This window comes from Lolium rigidum, chromosome 6, assembly GCF_022539505.1.
Source record: "Lolium rigidum isolate FL_2022 chromosome 6, APGP_CSIRO_Lrig_0.1, whole genome shotgun sequence".
NCBI classification, from domain to species: domain Eukaryota; kingdom Viridiplantae; phylum Streptophyta; class Magnoliopsida; order Poales; family Poaceae; genus Lolium; species Lolium rigidum.
Genome location: NC_061513.1, coordinates 130,576,587 through 130,593,057, shown reverse-complemented (window position 1 = coordinate 130,593,057; position 16,471 = coordinate 130,576,587). Strand labels below are relative to the sequence as shown.

The following is a 16,471-nucleotide window of genomic DNA, read 5'->3' as shown; positions in this document are numbered from 1 at the left end:
GGGCCCGAGTATATCTATCCGTCATCGGGATGGACAAATCCCATTGTTGATCCATATGCCTCAACTCATACTTTCCGGATACTTAATCCCACCTTTATAACCACCCATTTACGCAGCTGGCGTTTGATGTAATCAAAGTACCTTTCCGGTATAAGTGATTTACATGATCTCATGGTCATAAGGACTAGGTAACTATGTATCGAAAGCTTATAGCAAATAACTTAATGACGAGATCTTATGCTACGCTTAATTGGGTGTGTCCATTACATCATTCATATAATGATATAACCTTGTTATTAATAACATCCAATGTTCATGATTATGAAACTAATCATCCATTAATCAACAAGCTAGTTTAAGAGGCATACTAGGGACTTCTTGTTGTCTACATATCACACATGTACTAATGTTTCGGTTAATACAATTATAGCATGATATATAAACATTTATCATAAACATAAAGATATAAATAATAACCACTTTATTATTGCCTCTAGGGCATATCTCCTTCATTAAACCCCTCTTCTTCAATATTGGCGTTGGAGTTGGTTCAGGTGTATTCCAATCATCATGATTCCGGCTTATTTTAGCCAATAATTCTTCAGCTTCGTCTGGAGTTCTTTTCCTGAAAACACAACCAGCACAACTATCCAAATATGCTCTAGATTCAATGGTTAGTCCACTATAAAATATATCAAGTAGATCATTCTTTTCTAAATCATGTCCAGGTCGAGCTACGATAAGAGAACAAAATCTTGCCCATGCCGCAGGCAATTTCTCTTCATCTCCTTGGTCAAACCTATAAATTCTCTGTAAAGCAGCATGTTGAGCACTAGCAGGAAAGTATTTTCGAAAGAAAACATCACGCAAATCAGATGGACTTTTAATAGAACCAGGAGGCAAATTATTATACCAAGTTTTAGCATCATCCTTTAATGAGAAAGGAAAATTTTTAATGACAAAGTAAGTACGCATCTTGTCATCATCAGAAAACAAGCTACTCATAGAAGAAAGTTCATTCATGTGCTCTACAAGCACTTTCTTTTTCAGTACCACAAAAGGGTGCTTTCTCTACAATAGCTATATGAGATAGATCAAGAGAAAAATCATAATCTTTATCCTTAATGCATATAGGAGATGTGGCAAATTCAGGATCGGGAGATAGCTTACGTCTAACAAGTATATTGTGTAAGAAACTTTTTAATGTTTCTTGCATCAGCAGATAGCATTGCATCTATTAATAAGATCATCATTAAGCTCCACATAATCTTCATCAGGATCATCACTAGAATAATCAAGTTCGAGTGAACTAACGGGTGTAGTGGCATTTTCATTAGGAGTTTCAAGCATTTTCAATTTGTCTAGACCTAGCAATTGTAGCATCTAGAAAGGATCCCAACGAACCACTATCATCAAGCACAGCAGAAACATTATCAATATTATGAGAGTTTTCAGATTCAGACAGACCTACCAGACTTGTGGCGGTGAAACAAGTTGACTTATCACGGATGGTGAATCAAGTGTAGCAGAGGTACTCGAGAGTTGTACCTTTTCTTGTAGTGGATGGTAATATGGCGACTTTAGAATCGCGAGCTTTACCCATGATGGAGAATTTGCAGCGAACAATATCAATCCAAGTGAACTTCCAAATAAAGCTATGCTCCCCAAAGAACGGCGCCGGAAAACGATGCCTTGATGACCCACAAGTATAGGGGATCGCATCAGTCTTCGCGGGTAGTATAACCCAATTTATTGATTCGACACAAGGGAGACAAAGAATACTTGGAGGCCTTAACAGCGGAGTTGTCAATCCAGCTGCACCTGGAAACAGACTTGCTCGCAAGAGTTTATCAGTAGTAATAGTTTTATAGCAGTAGCAGTAGTGAAATAACAGCAGTAGAGTAACAGACACGGCAGTAGTGATTATAGTAAACAGCAGGATTAAAATACTGTAGGCACGGGGACGGATGACGGGCGTTGCATGGATGAGAGAAACTCATGTAACAATCATAGCAGGGCATTTGCAGATAATAATAAAACGGTGTCCAAGTACAAAGCAATCAATAGGCATGTGTTCCAATTATAGTCGTACGTGCTCGCAATGAGAAACTTGCACAACATCTTTTGTCCTACCAGCCGGTGGCAGCCGGGCCTCGAGGGAATCTACTGGATATTAAGGTACTCCTTTTAATAGAGTACCGGAGCAAAGCATTAACACTCCGTGAACACATGTGATCCTCACATCACTACCATCCCCTCCGGTTGTCCAGATTCTTGTCACTTCGGGGCCATTGGTTCCGGACAGCGACATGTGTATACAACTTGCAGGTAAGACCATAAACAATGAATATCATGATGAAATAATAACATGTTCAGATCTGAGATCATGGCACTCGGGCCCTAGTGACAAGCATTAAGCATAGCAAGTTGCAACAATATCATCAAAATACCAATTACGGACACTAGGCACTATGCCCTAACAATCTTATGCTATTACATGACCAATCTCATCCAATCCCTACCATCCCCTTCGGCCTACAGCGGGGGAATTACTCACACATGGATGGGGAAACATGGCTGGTTGATGGAGAGGCGTCGGTGGTGATGATGGCGATGATCTCCTCCAATTCCCCGTCCTGGTGGAGTGCCAGAACGGAGACTTCTGGCTCCCGAGACGGAGTTTCGCGATGTGGCGGCGTTCTGGAGGCTTTCTGGCGACTTCGACTTCTCCCCCGTGCATTTTTAGGTCGAAGGCAATATATAGTCCGAAGGAGGGCGTCGGAGGCCGGCCGAGGGGGCCACACCACTGGGCCGCACCGCCTTATGGTGTGGGGCCCTCGGGCCTCCACCTGACTTGTCCTTCTGGCTCCGTCAGTTTTCTGGGAAAATAGGGCCTTCTGCATAAATTCCGAGGATTTTCCTGAAAGTTAGATTTCTGCACAAAAACGAGACACCAAAACAGTTCTGCTGAAAACAGCGTTAGTCCGTGTTAGTTGCATCCAAAATACACAAATTAGAGGCAAAACAATAGCAAAAGTGTTCGGGAAAGTAGATACGTTTTGGACGTATCAATGCTCAACACAGGCGAAACGTATGGCGAGGATAATATGGGCCGATTGCTGGAATCGGCCTCCATTTTGATTGCATTGCTCAATGAAGGTTTACATCTTGTTCGTGCTCTACTATATCTACGTGACATGCTTGAGTTGAGATCATTACTTCTTATTTTTTGGGGCCGATCACAGGGATCGGCCTTTCCACGTACGTCCATAGACTTTGCTCTTGCTACACTGTCAGGCCGGTGGATAAGACCAGCCTCACCCCGTTTTTTGTCACTTCGATGCGCTCACAGCCGTCCAAACTGACTCCAGAGAGTGGCTCTTGGTCTTCCGCTTCCCAAATGTTCATGCCAGCCGTTGAGATTTCGGCTGAGTCATCTGCATGGACGACCTCCACTTCATCTCCATCCCACTGTATCAAGCATTGGTGCATTGTGGATGGAATGCAGCAGTTGGAGTTAATCCAATCCCTCCCTAGCAGGACAGCGTAGGTGCTTTTGCTGTCGACGATGAAGAATGACGTGGGGATGGTTTTTTGGCCTACAGTTAGATCCACGTTCAGAACGCCTTGCGCTTCTGATGCTTGGCCATTGAAGTCGCTCAATGTGACGTTGGTTTTGATCAGATCCGCGCTAGAGCGTCCCAGGCGACGTAACATGGAGTATGGCATAATATTGACTGCCGCTCCCGTGTCGACCAACATCTTGTTGACAGGCTGCCCGTTGATATAACCTTTCAAGTACAGGGCCTTCAGATGTCTGTAGCTCCTTTCTCGCGGCTTTTCAAAGATAACTGGCCGTGGGCCGCAGTCAAGTTGTGCTACAGATGCCTCTTCTGGTCTTGGAGCACAAAACTCCGACGGAAGTATGAACACCATGTTTGTGCCAGCCGATGCCTTATCATCGGCTTTCTTTGGTTTGGGGCGCCATTCTTTCTTCTGTGGACGACCCTCCTCGTCCAAAGTTTGCTGAATTTTCGCGGCCAGATCGGGCCACGCCTTCCTCAACGTGTGCAGGTATAACCTCTCGGCTTCCTCCAGGCTACGTAGCCGCTGAACCCTGCGCTTTTGAGAGTGACTGAGTCCATCAGGGAACCACCTTGGTCGGTGGTATCTATCTCCTTCTTCATCTTCTAATTCCTCGAGATCTTCCACCCGAGAGGACTCAGCTTGCTTGTTCCGAGATGGGAGGGGCCCTAGACGCTTGAACACTGACACGTCTCCTGCGTCCTTCTTCCTCTGTCTACATTCTGGGCAGCTGTCGATTGTAGGCAATCGGCTCATTCCCGAGTCCCAGCAATGTTTAAAGAAAGGACAATCCTAGTGTCGGTCCATGTCTTCGCGCTCCCTTGACCTTCCCTTAGTGCGGCGCTCATATCCTTCATCGTCTCTATCATACCGACGATACTTTCTGTCGTTTTCATCGTACCGTCAGCGTCGGTCGTACTGAAGCTCATACTTGTTAAGGAGATGATCGGAGAGTGGTCGTTGGTACCGCACGCTTCTCACTTGTTCCTCGGTGACGTACCGTCTGTCATCATATCGGGGCCGGTCACGTGGACCGGCCTCCTCCTTTTCCTTACCACGAGAACGACTGCTCTCTTCTTTGTCCTTGCCAGGGTGGTATACAGGCCCTGCCATGTTAATACTGAACGAGAAATATGGCTGGCGTCTCACGGGGTGATTGCATTCCACCATGTTAACAGCAGGAAACGGTTGCGTGTCCACTTTCATGGCATACTGGCTGAAAATCAGACGGCCTTGTTCTATCGCCATTTGGATCTGCTGACGCAACACTTTGCAGTCGCTGGTGGTATGGGTGAACGAGTGGTGCCACTTACAGTATGGCCTTCCGTTCATCTCTTGGGCCGTAGGGATTCTATGGCCTTCGGGTAACTTCAGCTGCTTCTCCTTAAGCAAAAGATCGAAAATCTATTCAGCTTTGCTCACGTCGAAGTCAAACCCTTTTGCAGGACCTTGTGGTTTAACCCATTTGCAGGACACGGGGTTTGCCCCCCGAGCCCATTCAGCCACGGCTACTTCCTGGTCTCCTGCAGAGTCTTCATCCTCTTCTGCCTCAACCAGGCTTACCGGGCGTTTGAACTTGTCCTGGTACAATTCTGGGTGGCGCTGTTCATACAATGATAGTTTCTGAACCATATGCGCCAGTGAAGTGTACTCCGCTTGGGAAGCCATGTCCTTGATCGGCGACGCGAGACCCAACACTGCCAGATCAACTGCTTCTTTCTCATTCAAACGAGCCAAATAACATCGGTTCCTTACAGTCCTGAAGCGCTGAATGTATTCTGACACCGTCTCTCCACGCCTCTGTCGTACTTGTGCCAGATCGGCAATGCCAGCCTCGGAAGCCTCTGAGTGATATTGCATGTGGAACTGCTCTTCCATCTGCTTCCACGTCCGGATTGAATCTGGTGGCAGCGAGGTGTACCACCCAAAAGCCGATCCTGTGAGAGATCGCGCAAAAACCTTACGCGTAGGCTGGTCCGATCGCTGAGATCATGCCCAACTGTGCCAAATATCGGCTCACATGCTCAATCGAACTAGAGCCTTCTGAGCCACTAAACTTTGAGAACTCAGGGAGCCGATACTTGGGCGGCAGTGGAATCAAATCGTACTCATTGGGGTACGGCTTAGAATAGCCGATTGCCCTCCTTTTCGGCACCATGCCGAACTGATCTCTCAAGATTGCACTGATTTGGTCCACTGTAGAAGCTGCAGGGGCTGAACTTTGCTGATTCGTTGCGGTGGCATATTTAGTCAGCCACGCCTGTTTATCGGCGTCTACTCCAGAAATTCCTCTTGTGGCTCCAGAAACTCCTCCTGCTGTAATCTGGTTCGTGCGCGCCAAGTTATTGCGATCGCGGCACATACATGCACGTGTATCCATGCGGGATTTCCTTAGGCGGTTCCGAGCATGAACCGGTAATCGGCGGGATCGCCTCCAATCTTGTAGACGACGAACGCCGGTGAACCCGGCGGTTCTGGAGCTGCTAGCGAGAACGGCAGCTGCGGTCTGGTGTGGAAAGGTATCTCTCCTTGGTGAGTCCCTAGTGTAGGTCCTGACGGAGAGTACTGATGCTTCATGATTTCCTGGACCACGCGAAGCGCAACGCGCTCGAAAGCGTTCACCAGGCTCTCGGAATGACGGTGTAGCGAATGAGCTACCATGTAATTAACTTCCTGGCGTAGAGCTCTGGTGCGTTCTTCTGAAGCGGTAGATAGATCCACCCCATCGAGAGCGCCTTCAGCTGAGAACCCTTTCCACCTAACGCCACGTGTACGGGTTCTCTCGAAAGAGCCGATGAGGTCGGCTTCGAAGAGAGCTTTGAGCTCATCGTATTTCTTCTTGAGCTCTTCGGTCAGATCTTCGTACGTGACTGGGTCTTCCGCCATCTCTGATGCAGATGTCGATGCAGTTGATGTAGAAGAACGTCCCACCGGGCGTGCCAGAATGTGTTGCCTGCCAAAACCCACCGGCGAGCAGCGACGGGCAACACGGAGAGCCGGGAGGCTCCCAGGACTGCTGGTGGGCCCTGGTCCCTCGGGCGACGGCCCGCAATGCTCCGGCACGCACGTCCAAGCTGGTGCAAGGGCGTGCCACCCGACCTATACCCGGTCAGGAAGGTGATGGATTGCTTCGACTAGTTTCCTGCATGGCATACACGTAAATATTAAATACAAGCCTCGATCGGCTCTCAGGTTATCCTGTGAATCGGCTCAGGGAGCCGATCCACCCATGATTCGCATTGGATCTACGATAACATGGTGGTCCTGCTTGATCAATACTAAGCTAAAACGATCTACGACGATTTAGGGTTTTCACCACATAACCGGAACGTCCTAGCCTGGCAGATACGAAAGATGACAGAAAACCAACCCTAGAAAAGGCCTAAAAACCAACATGGAGTTGATCCTCGGAACATCCCTTCTAGGATCAGCAAACCGTACCTTACGCACTACTGGATCATTCAATCCGTTTGCAAGGCCTAACCATATGGATATCAAACTAATCCTTGAAGAACAAGGAACAACCGTAACAAATCGAATCTACTAAATAAAGACTAAGCAAGGTGCTGCCCTTACACCTAAGATGGGTGCAAGGGCAGCTAGATATCCAGGGGTAGCCTTACTAAGCAAATACATCAAGAGAGTACCGATGCTAACCCTAAAATATCTATGATAACGGTGCTGCTCGCCATCAAAAAGGCTTCAGTACGAGCAACACATGAACAACGAATAAACAAGATACTGCCTAGATCGCACAGCATAGCGCTTACCCGGAAGAAACCCTCGAAACAAGGGGTGGCGATGCGCCTAGATTGATTTGTTGTGAACGTGATCGTTCTCCTTTCTCAATAACCCTAGATACATATTTATAGTCCGTAGACTCTCTAACTTGGAAATAATCCCAACCGTGTACGAACTAAACTCTATCTTTTAATTCTAACCGACACGTAACCTACTATATTTTACAGATATACAGGCAATCTAGCCCAAACTCTTGCACGAGGCCGATTCATGAATATTTCCCGTGTATATTCTCCAAGCCCATCTCAATCACGGTCCACCTCCTGACTTGGTTAAAATCTGGTGATAACAGTTGGCCACTGGGCAGTGTGCACGCACTGACGCACCATAGTTGCATGTTTCTTGTCAAGAATGGTGGGGGCATGTCGTGCTTCAAGGCACCAGCATATTGGCCACTGACCGACTGATCGATAATAAGCTTTTTCCTAATACAATGAAGAAAATAACTTCTCTTGTTTTTTAGATGATCTATTCGCAAAGAGAAGGAAATTTCTTCTTTTTTATTTTTTTTCCTCCAACTCTTCATAATCCAGTTTGGCAAAGATAATGCTGACATCACACATACATGCCATTACTCGTATTGTAGTTGTACTTCGCAGCGCCAAATAAATAATCGGGAAGCATAGTACTCAGATACTCCCACACGCTAGCTCACAAAGCACGTGTATTTTTGAAGGCACACTAATTTGAAAAGTAGATGCACAATTGTATGTGAAGTACACAATAGTATGTGAAGTACACATACATACTATAGGTTGTAATTACAGCGTTGAAAAAGATTTGTCAATACACTAATATTCAAAAGCTCCACCCACAAGACCTAAAATTCGCACGGCTTCCTTGGGTCAAGGGCTCAAATTTGTTTCACTATATGTAAATTAGAATTCCAGTAAATCTTCTTGCAGAAAGATTCTCACAAGAGTTGAGAAGTCATTTAAAAATAAATCCTAATGGCCCGTTTACTGTCATGTCCTACAAATAATTTCGGCAGACAACTAAGTTAGATTCACATTCTCTTTAGGGTTGAGCACAAACCATTTGACAGTAAACAACCTACATAATGACGATTCACCAATCCTAACTACTAGAACAGTTATCAAGTTAACGTGTAACTCAACCGTATAGTGCAAGCAACCATGTCAACGAGCTACTAGCTAAGTAGGGGCACTGACATCAGGCATACACTACAGCAGCTTCAGATTATAACTGGTCATTATGCAGATTGAAAGAGGATTCAAGCTACAAAACTTCATTTAGCAAAAAGTCGGCCTTGCTTAAAACAGAACACTGGAGTTTGCATACATGACAAGGTCTGTTTCAATTCAACTCCTAACATCGAAATAGTAAGACATATTGTCGACCACCACAACTCCAGATAGGTGAAACCAATTTAGAAGAGAGATGTTCCCTTGCCCTTCTTGTCTCCACCGATCTCAAAGTGCTTGCACCTCTGCACAAAGGAATAAGAAAGACTGAGTAAGCACAACAGAGCACAAATATACATGTTTTGTTCGAGAGAGTAAATGAACAAACCTTGATGGCACGCTGGGAGTAGTGCTTGCAGCTCTGGCACTGCAGCTTCAGCACAATCTTCTTGGTGGTTTTTGCCTGAAGGAATTCACAGAATAAGAATCAGAAAACTGCCAATAACACAAAATAAGATGTATAAATTGAAGTGACGCCAAATGATAGATGACACTCACATTATATGCCAGTCAGACAAATCCTATCCTATAATTTTGTTTGGCAAATCAATAGAGAATCAGAAGAAATAAGCTGTAGTACCTTCTTGTGGAAAACAGGCTTGGTCTGACCACCATATCCTGACTGCTTCCTGTCATAGCGACGCTTTCCCTGGGCAGACAGGCTGTCCTTACCCTTCTTGTACTGAGTGACCTTGTGAAGGGTGTGCTTCCCACACTCCTTGTTCTTGCAGTAGGTCTTCCTGGTCTTCGGAACGTTCACCTATAAATCATTTGATAGATTAGACTCATACTAAACTTAGATTAAAGGAAATCAGGTACTAGGTCCAGATGACGTTGCAGTAGTAATAAAACACAACAAAGTAGGCAACTGTTACAAAACATAGAGCCAAATAATATGATGCAGACTCAAGAAGATTCCGCAGAAACATGCTAATAGTTGGCATCAAAAGGGTAATCAGGTCTCAAAGATTTCATGCTATCATAGGACCCCACAATTCTAATCACAAATACCAAGCAAGAAGAACTGAAATTGCAATACAAGTTACATAGTAAAGTGATAATCTCGCCATGAAAGAAGATCTGTCTTATATCATCCAAGATAAAAGTGAAAGATTGTAATAGATACAGAAATGGTAATCAGCTAAATGACTGCCTAAACTGCACATTATTGCAATACATAACTACATACAGCTAATTTCACCAAGTAAATCACTAGAAACTCCACAAGACTAGACCAAATTTAGCTGTGCAAAGCTTAACACCCATCAAACAGTTGAACAGTATAATAAAGAAGCTGAGAGTTTACTCTACCAAAATGCATCAAGACTACAATATCCTACGGCACACTCAGGATCCTCAGAATATCCAAGCACAACCCCTAGATACCGAAGGGCTTGAGAATCGATCGGTTCCCAACTAGGATACAGTAGAGCACAGGCTACCTTTGCCAAGTGATTTTACATTGCTAGCAACAAAACCTTATCAATACAATTTTTCTGTACCAGCGGCCTGGTTAGATACATGCGAGTATTCGACACACCACAATAAACCTACAGGTTCAAAGAAATTGAAGAACACATGGATAGGACCGACGCAAGGTCGACTCAGATCTACCACAAATGATCGAAAAGGAGGGGCCGAGGGAGCACATCATATCATCTAGTTGCGGCAAAATCCAACGATTTGGCACCTAGAAAGACTACGATCTCGCAGGAATACCGAATCGAATACTGAAACGAGTTCAAACCGCGCAGATCAACGAAATGTCGGAGAAGAATGGCCAGGAACGTACCATCTTGGCGTCGGCGAGCAGGAGGCGTCTGCTGCGGCGAGGACGGGGAGATGGCGGCGCGCGTGCTAGGAGCTCGGGCAGCGGAGCTGGAGGGACTTTATATAGCGGAGGCTAGGGTTTCGGCGCAATAAGGCTCAGGGCGACTGGGCTATTGCATATGGGCTGAATCCAGTGACCAGATAAATGGGCTTCACGTTCTACAGAGAACAGTGAGCTTTCTTCCGGAAATAAATATATGCCGCCCAAAGCGACACAATGCTCCCGCGCGGCCTGAAGGAACCCGCTAAAGAGCCGGCCCATTTGACGGTTTTTTTTCTTTTTCCAGTTTTTTTTCTTCATTTTTCTTTAGTGTTTCTTCCTTTTTCTTTTCCGTTTTCTTACTTTTTATTTTATTTTATGTTCTATGTTTATTTATTATTAAAAATATGATTTAAAATTATGTTTATATTTGAAAAATGGCTAGGTCTTTTTTAAAGAAATGGTTAGATTTGAAATTTGGAGACTTTTAACAAGTGTTCAGATATTGAAGTTGTGGATTTAAAAAAAAAACTTGCAAGTAGGAATCAACATTTTGAAATACATCAATATACGCACTCACTCAATTGTACATAGGTCTCTCGTGCAACGAGATATATGAGATCAGATCCATCCTTCTTTTGGGTTACCGGTGGAGGATGATGCACTTGAAACTATATGTGAAACTTAAGCCAGCTTTAGAAATTGAAATTGAACTTATGCTTATATGAAGTAACAAGTTAGAATGAAAACGAGAGAAGAAGAAACTGTGAGGCTTTTAGATGTTCTCCATTATACATATCTTTTTGGTCTCTTTCACGAAAAAATAGGTTTCAGATAATGCCTCTCGTGTATAAAACATGAAAGCTCGAACATACGTAGTACATCATTGTAAGATGATGTACTAACCTAATTGCAGTCCAAACAGCATTTCAAAATATATTGTTGACAAATGGAGATCTTGTTCTGTTGATTATAGCATTGTGCACTTTATCTAACCAGTCCTAAGGAAGTCGATTTCTTAAATAGCAACACATCATTCACGTACTAAATCATGTACATATAACACACATGTACTTTGTATATGGCATGCAGATATAACTAAATAAGAGTGTGATTTGAGTTAAACACAGAGGACTGGAAACCAAGCAGGCCATGGCCTCGAGCGCTCATGCGGGCGCTTGGGCGAACCCTAAGTCCACCCCCGCCTAGGCCCTCGCCCCTCCTTCCCCCGCTGCTGCCGCCGGCGGGAGTCGCCGGCAAATCCCGGCCGGTCGTCGGCGGTGGCGGACCTCCTCTCCTCGCTCTCCTGGTCACATGCGCGGGCGGCGTGACCGGAGGAGGCATCTTCCGCGCGGATCTCGGCGCATCCAGGGTAGGCTGACCGGTGGCCGACGAGGTTCGTGCTCCTCGAGGCGGCATGGGGGAGCGATGTGGGCGTCGTCTCCGTGGGGGGCGGAGGTCGGCGGCTCCTGTGCTTCCCCGACGAGATCTGACCCGGCGGCGGTCGGCCCTCGTGGCGACGGCGACTAGCGACGATGGCGCAGACGTCTTGGCGCAGCAGGCAACTATGGTTGGCGTGAGGGGTGCTATTGGACGGCCGTGTCTGCGGGATATGGGCCAGTGGCCTGATCTAGGCATCGGCCTGCTTCGGGTGTGTCTCAAGTCGCTGAGTGGCCGGTTGCGAGATTGAGGATGTCGGGGCGGCGGCCCTGGACGGTGGGATCCTTGTGGGTTGGCGGGCGAGCCCGAGGTTGTGGTGCTGGCTGGAGCCATGGACATGGGGTTGTCATGGTGCTAAGTGTGCTACGCTTTGAGGGATCGTTGCGGATGCCACCTCGGTGGCGTCCCTCGCCATGTTTGGGTGGCGGAGAAATGATGTCGAGAGGAAACTCTCGCCCTAGATCTTCCTGGGCCACGACGGCGGCGTCCATGGACGTTGTTTCCTTCTTGAAGGTGTCGTTGTGGCTTCTCCCGGCCCCTTTCGTGCTTCGGGTGAGAACCCAAGATCTCTGCATCGGGCGGTGGCAGCACTCCGGTGTCGTGATCTTCTTGAAGACTTCGTCTTGGAGCTCATAGCTCGCGGCTCTCTGCTGGTTGTGTGGTGGAGGTGACTCTTTGTTTGGCAATCTTCGTGTTGAGCTACTTGTTGGAGATATGCCCGAGAGGCAATAATAAATTGGTTATTGTTATATCTTAGTGTTCATGATATATGTTTACACTCCATGCTATAATTGTATTAACCGGAAACATTGATACATGTGTGTTGTGTAAACAACCAGAGTCCCTAGTAAGCCTCTCATTTAACTAGCTTGTTGATTAATAGATGATCATGGTTTCCTGATCATGAACATCATATGTTATTAATAACAAGATTATATCATTAGGTGAATGACGTTATGGACACACCCATAGTAAGCATAGCATGAGATCAAGTCATTAAGTTCAACTTGCTATAAGCTTTCGATACATAATTACCTAGTCCTTCGACCATGAGATCATGTAAATCACTTATACCGGAAGGGTACTTTGATTACATATAACGCCACTGTGTAAATGGGTGGTTATAAATATGGGATAAATATTTGGAAAGTATGAGTTGAGGCATATGGATCAAGAGTGGGATTTGTCCATCCCGATGATGGATAGATATACTCTGGACCCTCTCGGTGGAATGTCATCTGATTAGCTTGCAAGCATGTGACTAGGTCACAAGAGATGACATACCACGGTACGAGTAAAGAGTACTTATCGGTAACGAGGTTGAACTAGGTATGGATATACCGATGATCGAACCTCGGACAAGTAAAGTATCGCGTGACAAAGGGAATCGGTATCGTATGTAAATGGTTCAATTGATCACTGAGTTATCGTTGAATATGTGGGAGCTATTATGGATCTCTAGGTCTCGCTATTAGTTATTGATCGGAGAGGAGTCTCGATCATGTCCACATAGTTCTCGAACCGTAGGGTGACACACTTAAGGTTTGATGTCGTTTTAAGTAGATATGGAATATGGAATGGAGTTCGAATGTTGTTCAGAGTCTCGGATGGGATCCAGGACATCACAAGGAGTTCCGGAATGGTCCGGAGAATAAGATTCATATATAGGAAGTCACTTTCCAAGTTTGGAAATGATCCGGTGCATTTATGGAAGGCGCTAAAATGTTCTAGAACCTTCCGGAAGAAATCACCATGGAAGGTGGAGTCCCGGTTGGACTCCACCAACCCTAGCCGACCACCCTAAGGGGAAGGTTGAGTCCATGGTGGACTCCACCACCATGGCCAGCCATGAGGGAAGGAAAGGAAGGAGACTCACTCCCCCTAGGTTTCACCCTTTGGAAAGTTTTTGAGTTGGACTCTTATTCGAATCTTTGGGCTAACCCTTGGGGTTCCACCTATATAAAGAGAGCGAGAGGGAGATGGCTGGCAACACTTGGCCGCACCACCAAGGGGCTCCCTTGGCCGGCACCCCAAGCCCCCCTCTCCCCAAACCCTAGCCGCCCCCTCCTCCTGCTTCTCCCGTAGTGCTTAGGCGAAGCTCTGCCGGAGATCTCCACCACCACCGACACCACGCCATCGTGCTGTCGGGATTCCGAGGAGGATCTACTACATCCGCTGCCCGCTGGAACAGGGAGAAGGACGTCGTCATCAACACCGAACGTGTGACCGAGTACGGAGGTGTTGCCCGATTGTGGCACTGTCAAGATCTTCTACGCGCTTTTGAAAGCGGCAAGTGATCGACTACATCAACAACGAGATCTAATCTTGTAGGCTTTGGAATCTTCGAGGGTTAGTCTCATGATCTTCATCTCGTTGCTACCATCTACTAGATTAGATCTTGGCTTGTTATTCGTTCTTGCGGTAGGAAATTTTTTGTTTTCTATGCTACGAATCCCATTAGTGGTATCAGAGTCGTGTCTATGCATAGATTGGTTGCACGAGTAGAACACAATGGTTTTTGTGGGCGTTGATGCTTTTGTTGTTTTTAGTTAGTGTACTTTGCATCTTGCGGGATGGTGGGATGAAGCGGCCCGGGCTAACTTTACATGACCGCGTCTCATGAGACTTGCTCCACGCTTGACATGCAACTTGTATTGCATAAATGGATTTGCGGGTGTCTGTCTCTCTCACCATAGTTAAGATTCAATTTACTCTTTGAACTGACAACATTAGTATCACCGTTGTGGTTCATGTTCGTAGGTCGATTGGATCTTACTCGAAAACCCTAAACCACGTAAAATATGCAAACCAAATTAGAGGCGTCTAACTTGTTTTTGCAGTGTTTGGTGATGTGATATGACCATGATGTGATGATGATTATATTTGATGTATGAGATGTTCATCATTGTATTATGGCAACCGGCAGGAGCCTAATCGTTGTCTTTAAATTTGTTAAGACATGCGTGTCTATTCATCATGTAATAGCTTTATTTCAAGTAGTTGTTATAGTAGCTATAAGTGATGGACAACCATGAAGCGGCGCCATGGACCTTGGGTGCAATGCTGGTGATGATGGTGATCATGCTCGTGTTCTTTGGAGATGGAGATCAAAAGCACAAGAAGAAAGGACATATCATATCACATATTATGAATTGCATGTGATGTTAATCCTTTATGCATCTTATCTTGCTTAGATCGCGACGGTAGCATTATAAGATGATCCCTCACATTAATATCAAGATAATAAAGTGTTCTCCCCTCGTATGCACCGTTGCTACAGTTCGTCGTTTTGAAGCATCTCGTGATGATCGGATGTGATAAATTCTATGTTCACATACAACAGGTGTAAGCCATGTTGCACACGCGGAAATACTTGGGTTTGCTTGACGAGCCTAGCATGTACAGACATGGCCTCGGAACACAAGAAAACAAAAGGTTGAACACGAGTCATATGGATGATATGATCAACATGTTGGTGTTCACCATTGAAGCTACATCATGTCACGTGATGATCGGTTTTGGTATAGTGGATATGGATCGAGTGCCACTAAACGACTATGAGGGATGTTGTATTAAGTGGGAGTTCATTAGTAATTAGATTAAAACATGAACTAATTATCATGAACATAGTCTAAATAGTATTTTGAATTAAATTTGTAGAATTGGCATCCGTTATCTACCATGCGCTAGTCTTGTAATTGAGATAGAAATACTCTTAAGTCTAACAAGTAACTTTACGGACTGGTATCGTATTGTTAAAGAATCAAGAAATGATTAAGTCCTATTGCAAACTTTTAGTAAACCTCACATTGCTGATTCAAAGAGCAATGGTTTCAATAAGTACCTAAAATCATCTTGTCTCCGTGAAACTTGAAGTTCAAATCCGTTTGAAAAGTAAGAAGCTGGAAATTTTGTTTTCAGAAATAAGCGAGGTATGAGATATATGTGATATCTAAGACCTTAAATTTTGTTTTCAGAAATAAGCGAGGTATGAGATATATGTGATATCTAAGACCTTATTGCAAGATGATAGAATGTAATCTGATGAGACTACATAAACTCATAAGTTTTATGGGAATGTACTGTAGGGATTCGTAGCATAGAAAACAAAAAATTCCTACCGCGAGAACGAAAACCAAGCCAAGATGCAATCTAGAAGATGGTAGCAACGAGGGGATCACGAGACTAACCCTTGAAGATTTCCAAAGCCTACGAGATTAGATCTCGTTGTTGCAGAAGATGATCACTTGCCGCTTTCAAAAGCGCGTAGAAGATCTTGACGGTGCCACAATCGGGCAGCACCTCCGTACTCGGTCACACGTTCGGTGTTGATGAAGACGACGTCCTTCTCCCCATTCCAGCGGGCAGCAGAAGTAGTAGATCCTCCTCGGAATCCCGATAGCACGATGGCGTGGTGGCGGTGGTGATGGAGATCTCCGGCAGAGCTTCGCTAAAGCATATGCGGGACAGGTGGTGGAGGAGGGCGGCTAGGGTTTGGGGAGAGGGGGGCACCGGCCACTAAGGGGTGCGGCCAACTAGGGCTTGGTGTGGCCGGGCCCCTCCCCTTGTCCCTCTTTTTATAGGTGGAACCCCCAAGAGTTGGGCTACAAGTCTTCGAATAAGAACCCAA

At 45.5% G+C, this 16,471-nt stretch overlaps 1 protein-coding gene and 1 non-coding gene across 2 annotated transcripts; both read right to left on the bottom strand.

The window, feature by feature from the left end:
• Positions 1-8,580: 8,580 nt before the first annotated feature.
• On the bottom strand, positions 8,581-10,476 carry LOC124660706 (60S ribosomal protein L36a-like). Its single transcript, XM_047198522.1, has 4 exons — positions 10,384-10,476; positions 9,172-9,351; positions 8,920-8,994; positions 8,581-8,836 (listed from the first exon to the last, which is right to left on the bottom strand). Exons 1-4 carry the CDS (start codon positions 10,384-10,386, stop codon positions 8,777-8,779), a joined length of 318 nt encoding a protein of 105 aa, XP_047054478.1. The 5' UTR covers positions 10,387-10,476; the 3' UTR covers positions 8,581-8,776.
• Positions 9,507-9,578, bottom strand: LOC124668765. The gene has a single exon (XR_006991850.1). It is a non-coding gene; the product is annotated as a small nucleolar RNA R66 (small nucleolar RNA).
• Positions 10,477-16,471: the final 5,995 nt, after the last annotated feature.

Excerpts from the sequence above, each read along its gene's own strand:
- LOC124660706 (XM_047198522.1), bottom strand. Across the intron at positions 8,995-9,171 it reads AGCCTGTTTTCCACAAGAAG|GCAAAAACCACCAAGAAGAT; the intron begins GTACTACAGCTT and ends GAATTCCTTCAG. Across the intron at positions 8,837-8,919 it reads ACTCCCAGCGTGCCATCAAG|AGGTGCAAGCACTTTGAGAT; the intron begins GTTTGTTCATTT and ends TCCTTTGTGCAG.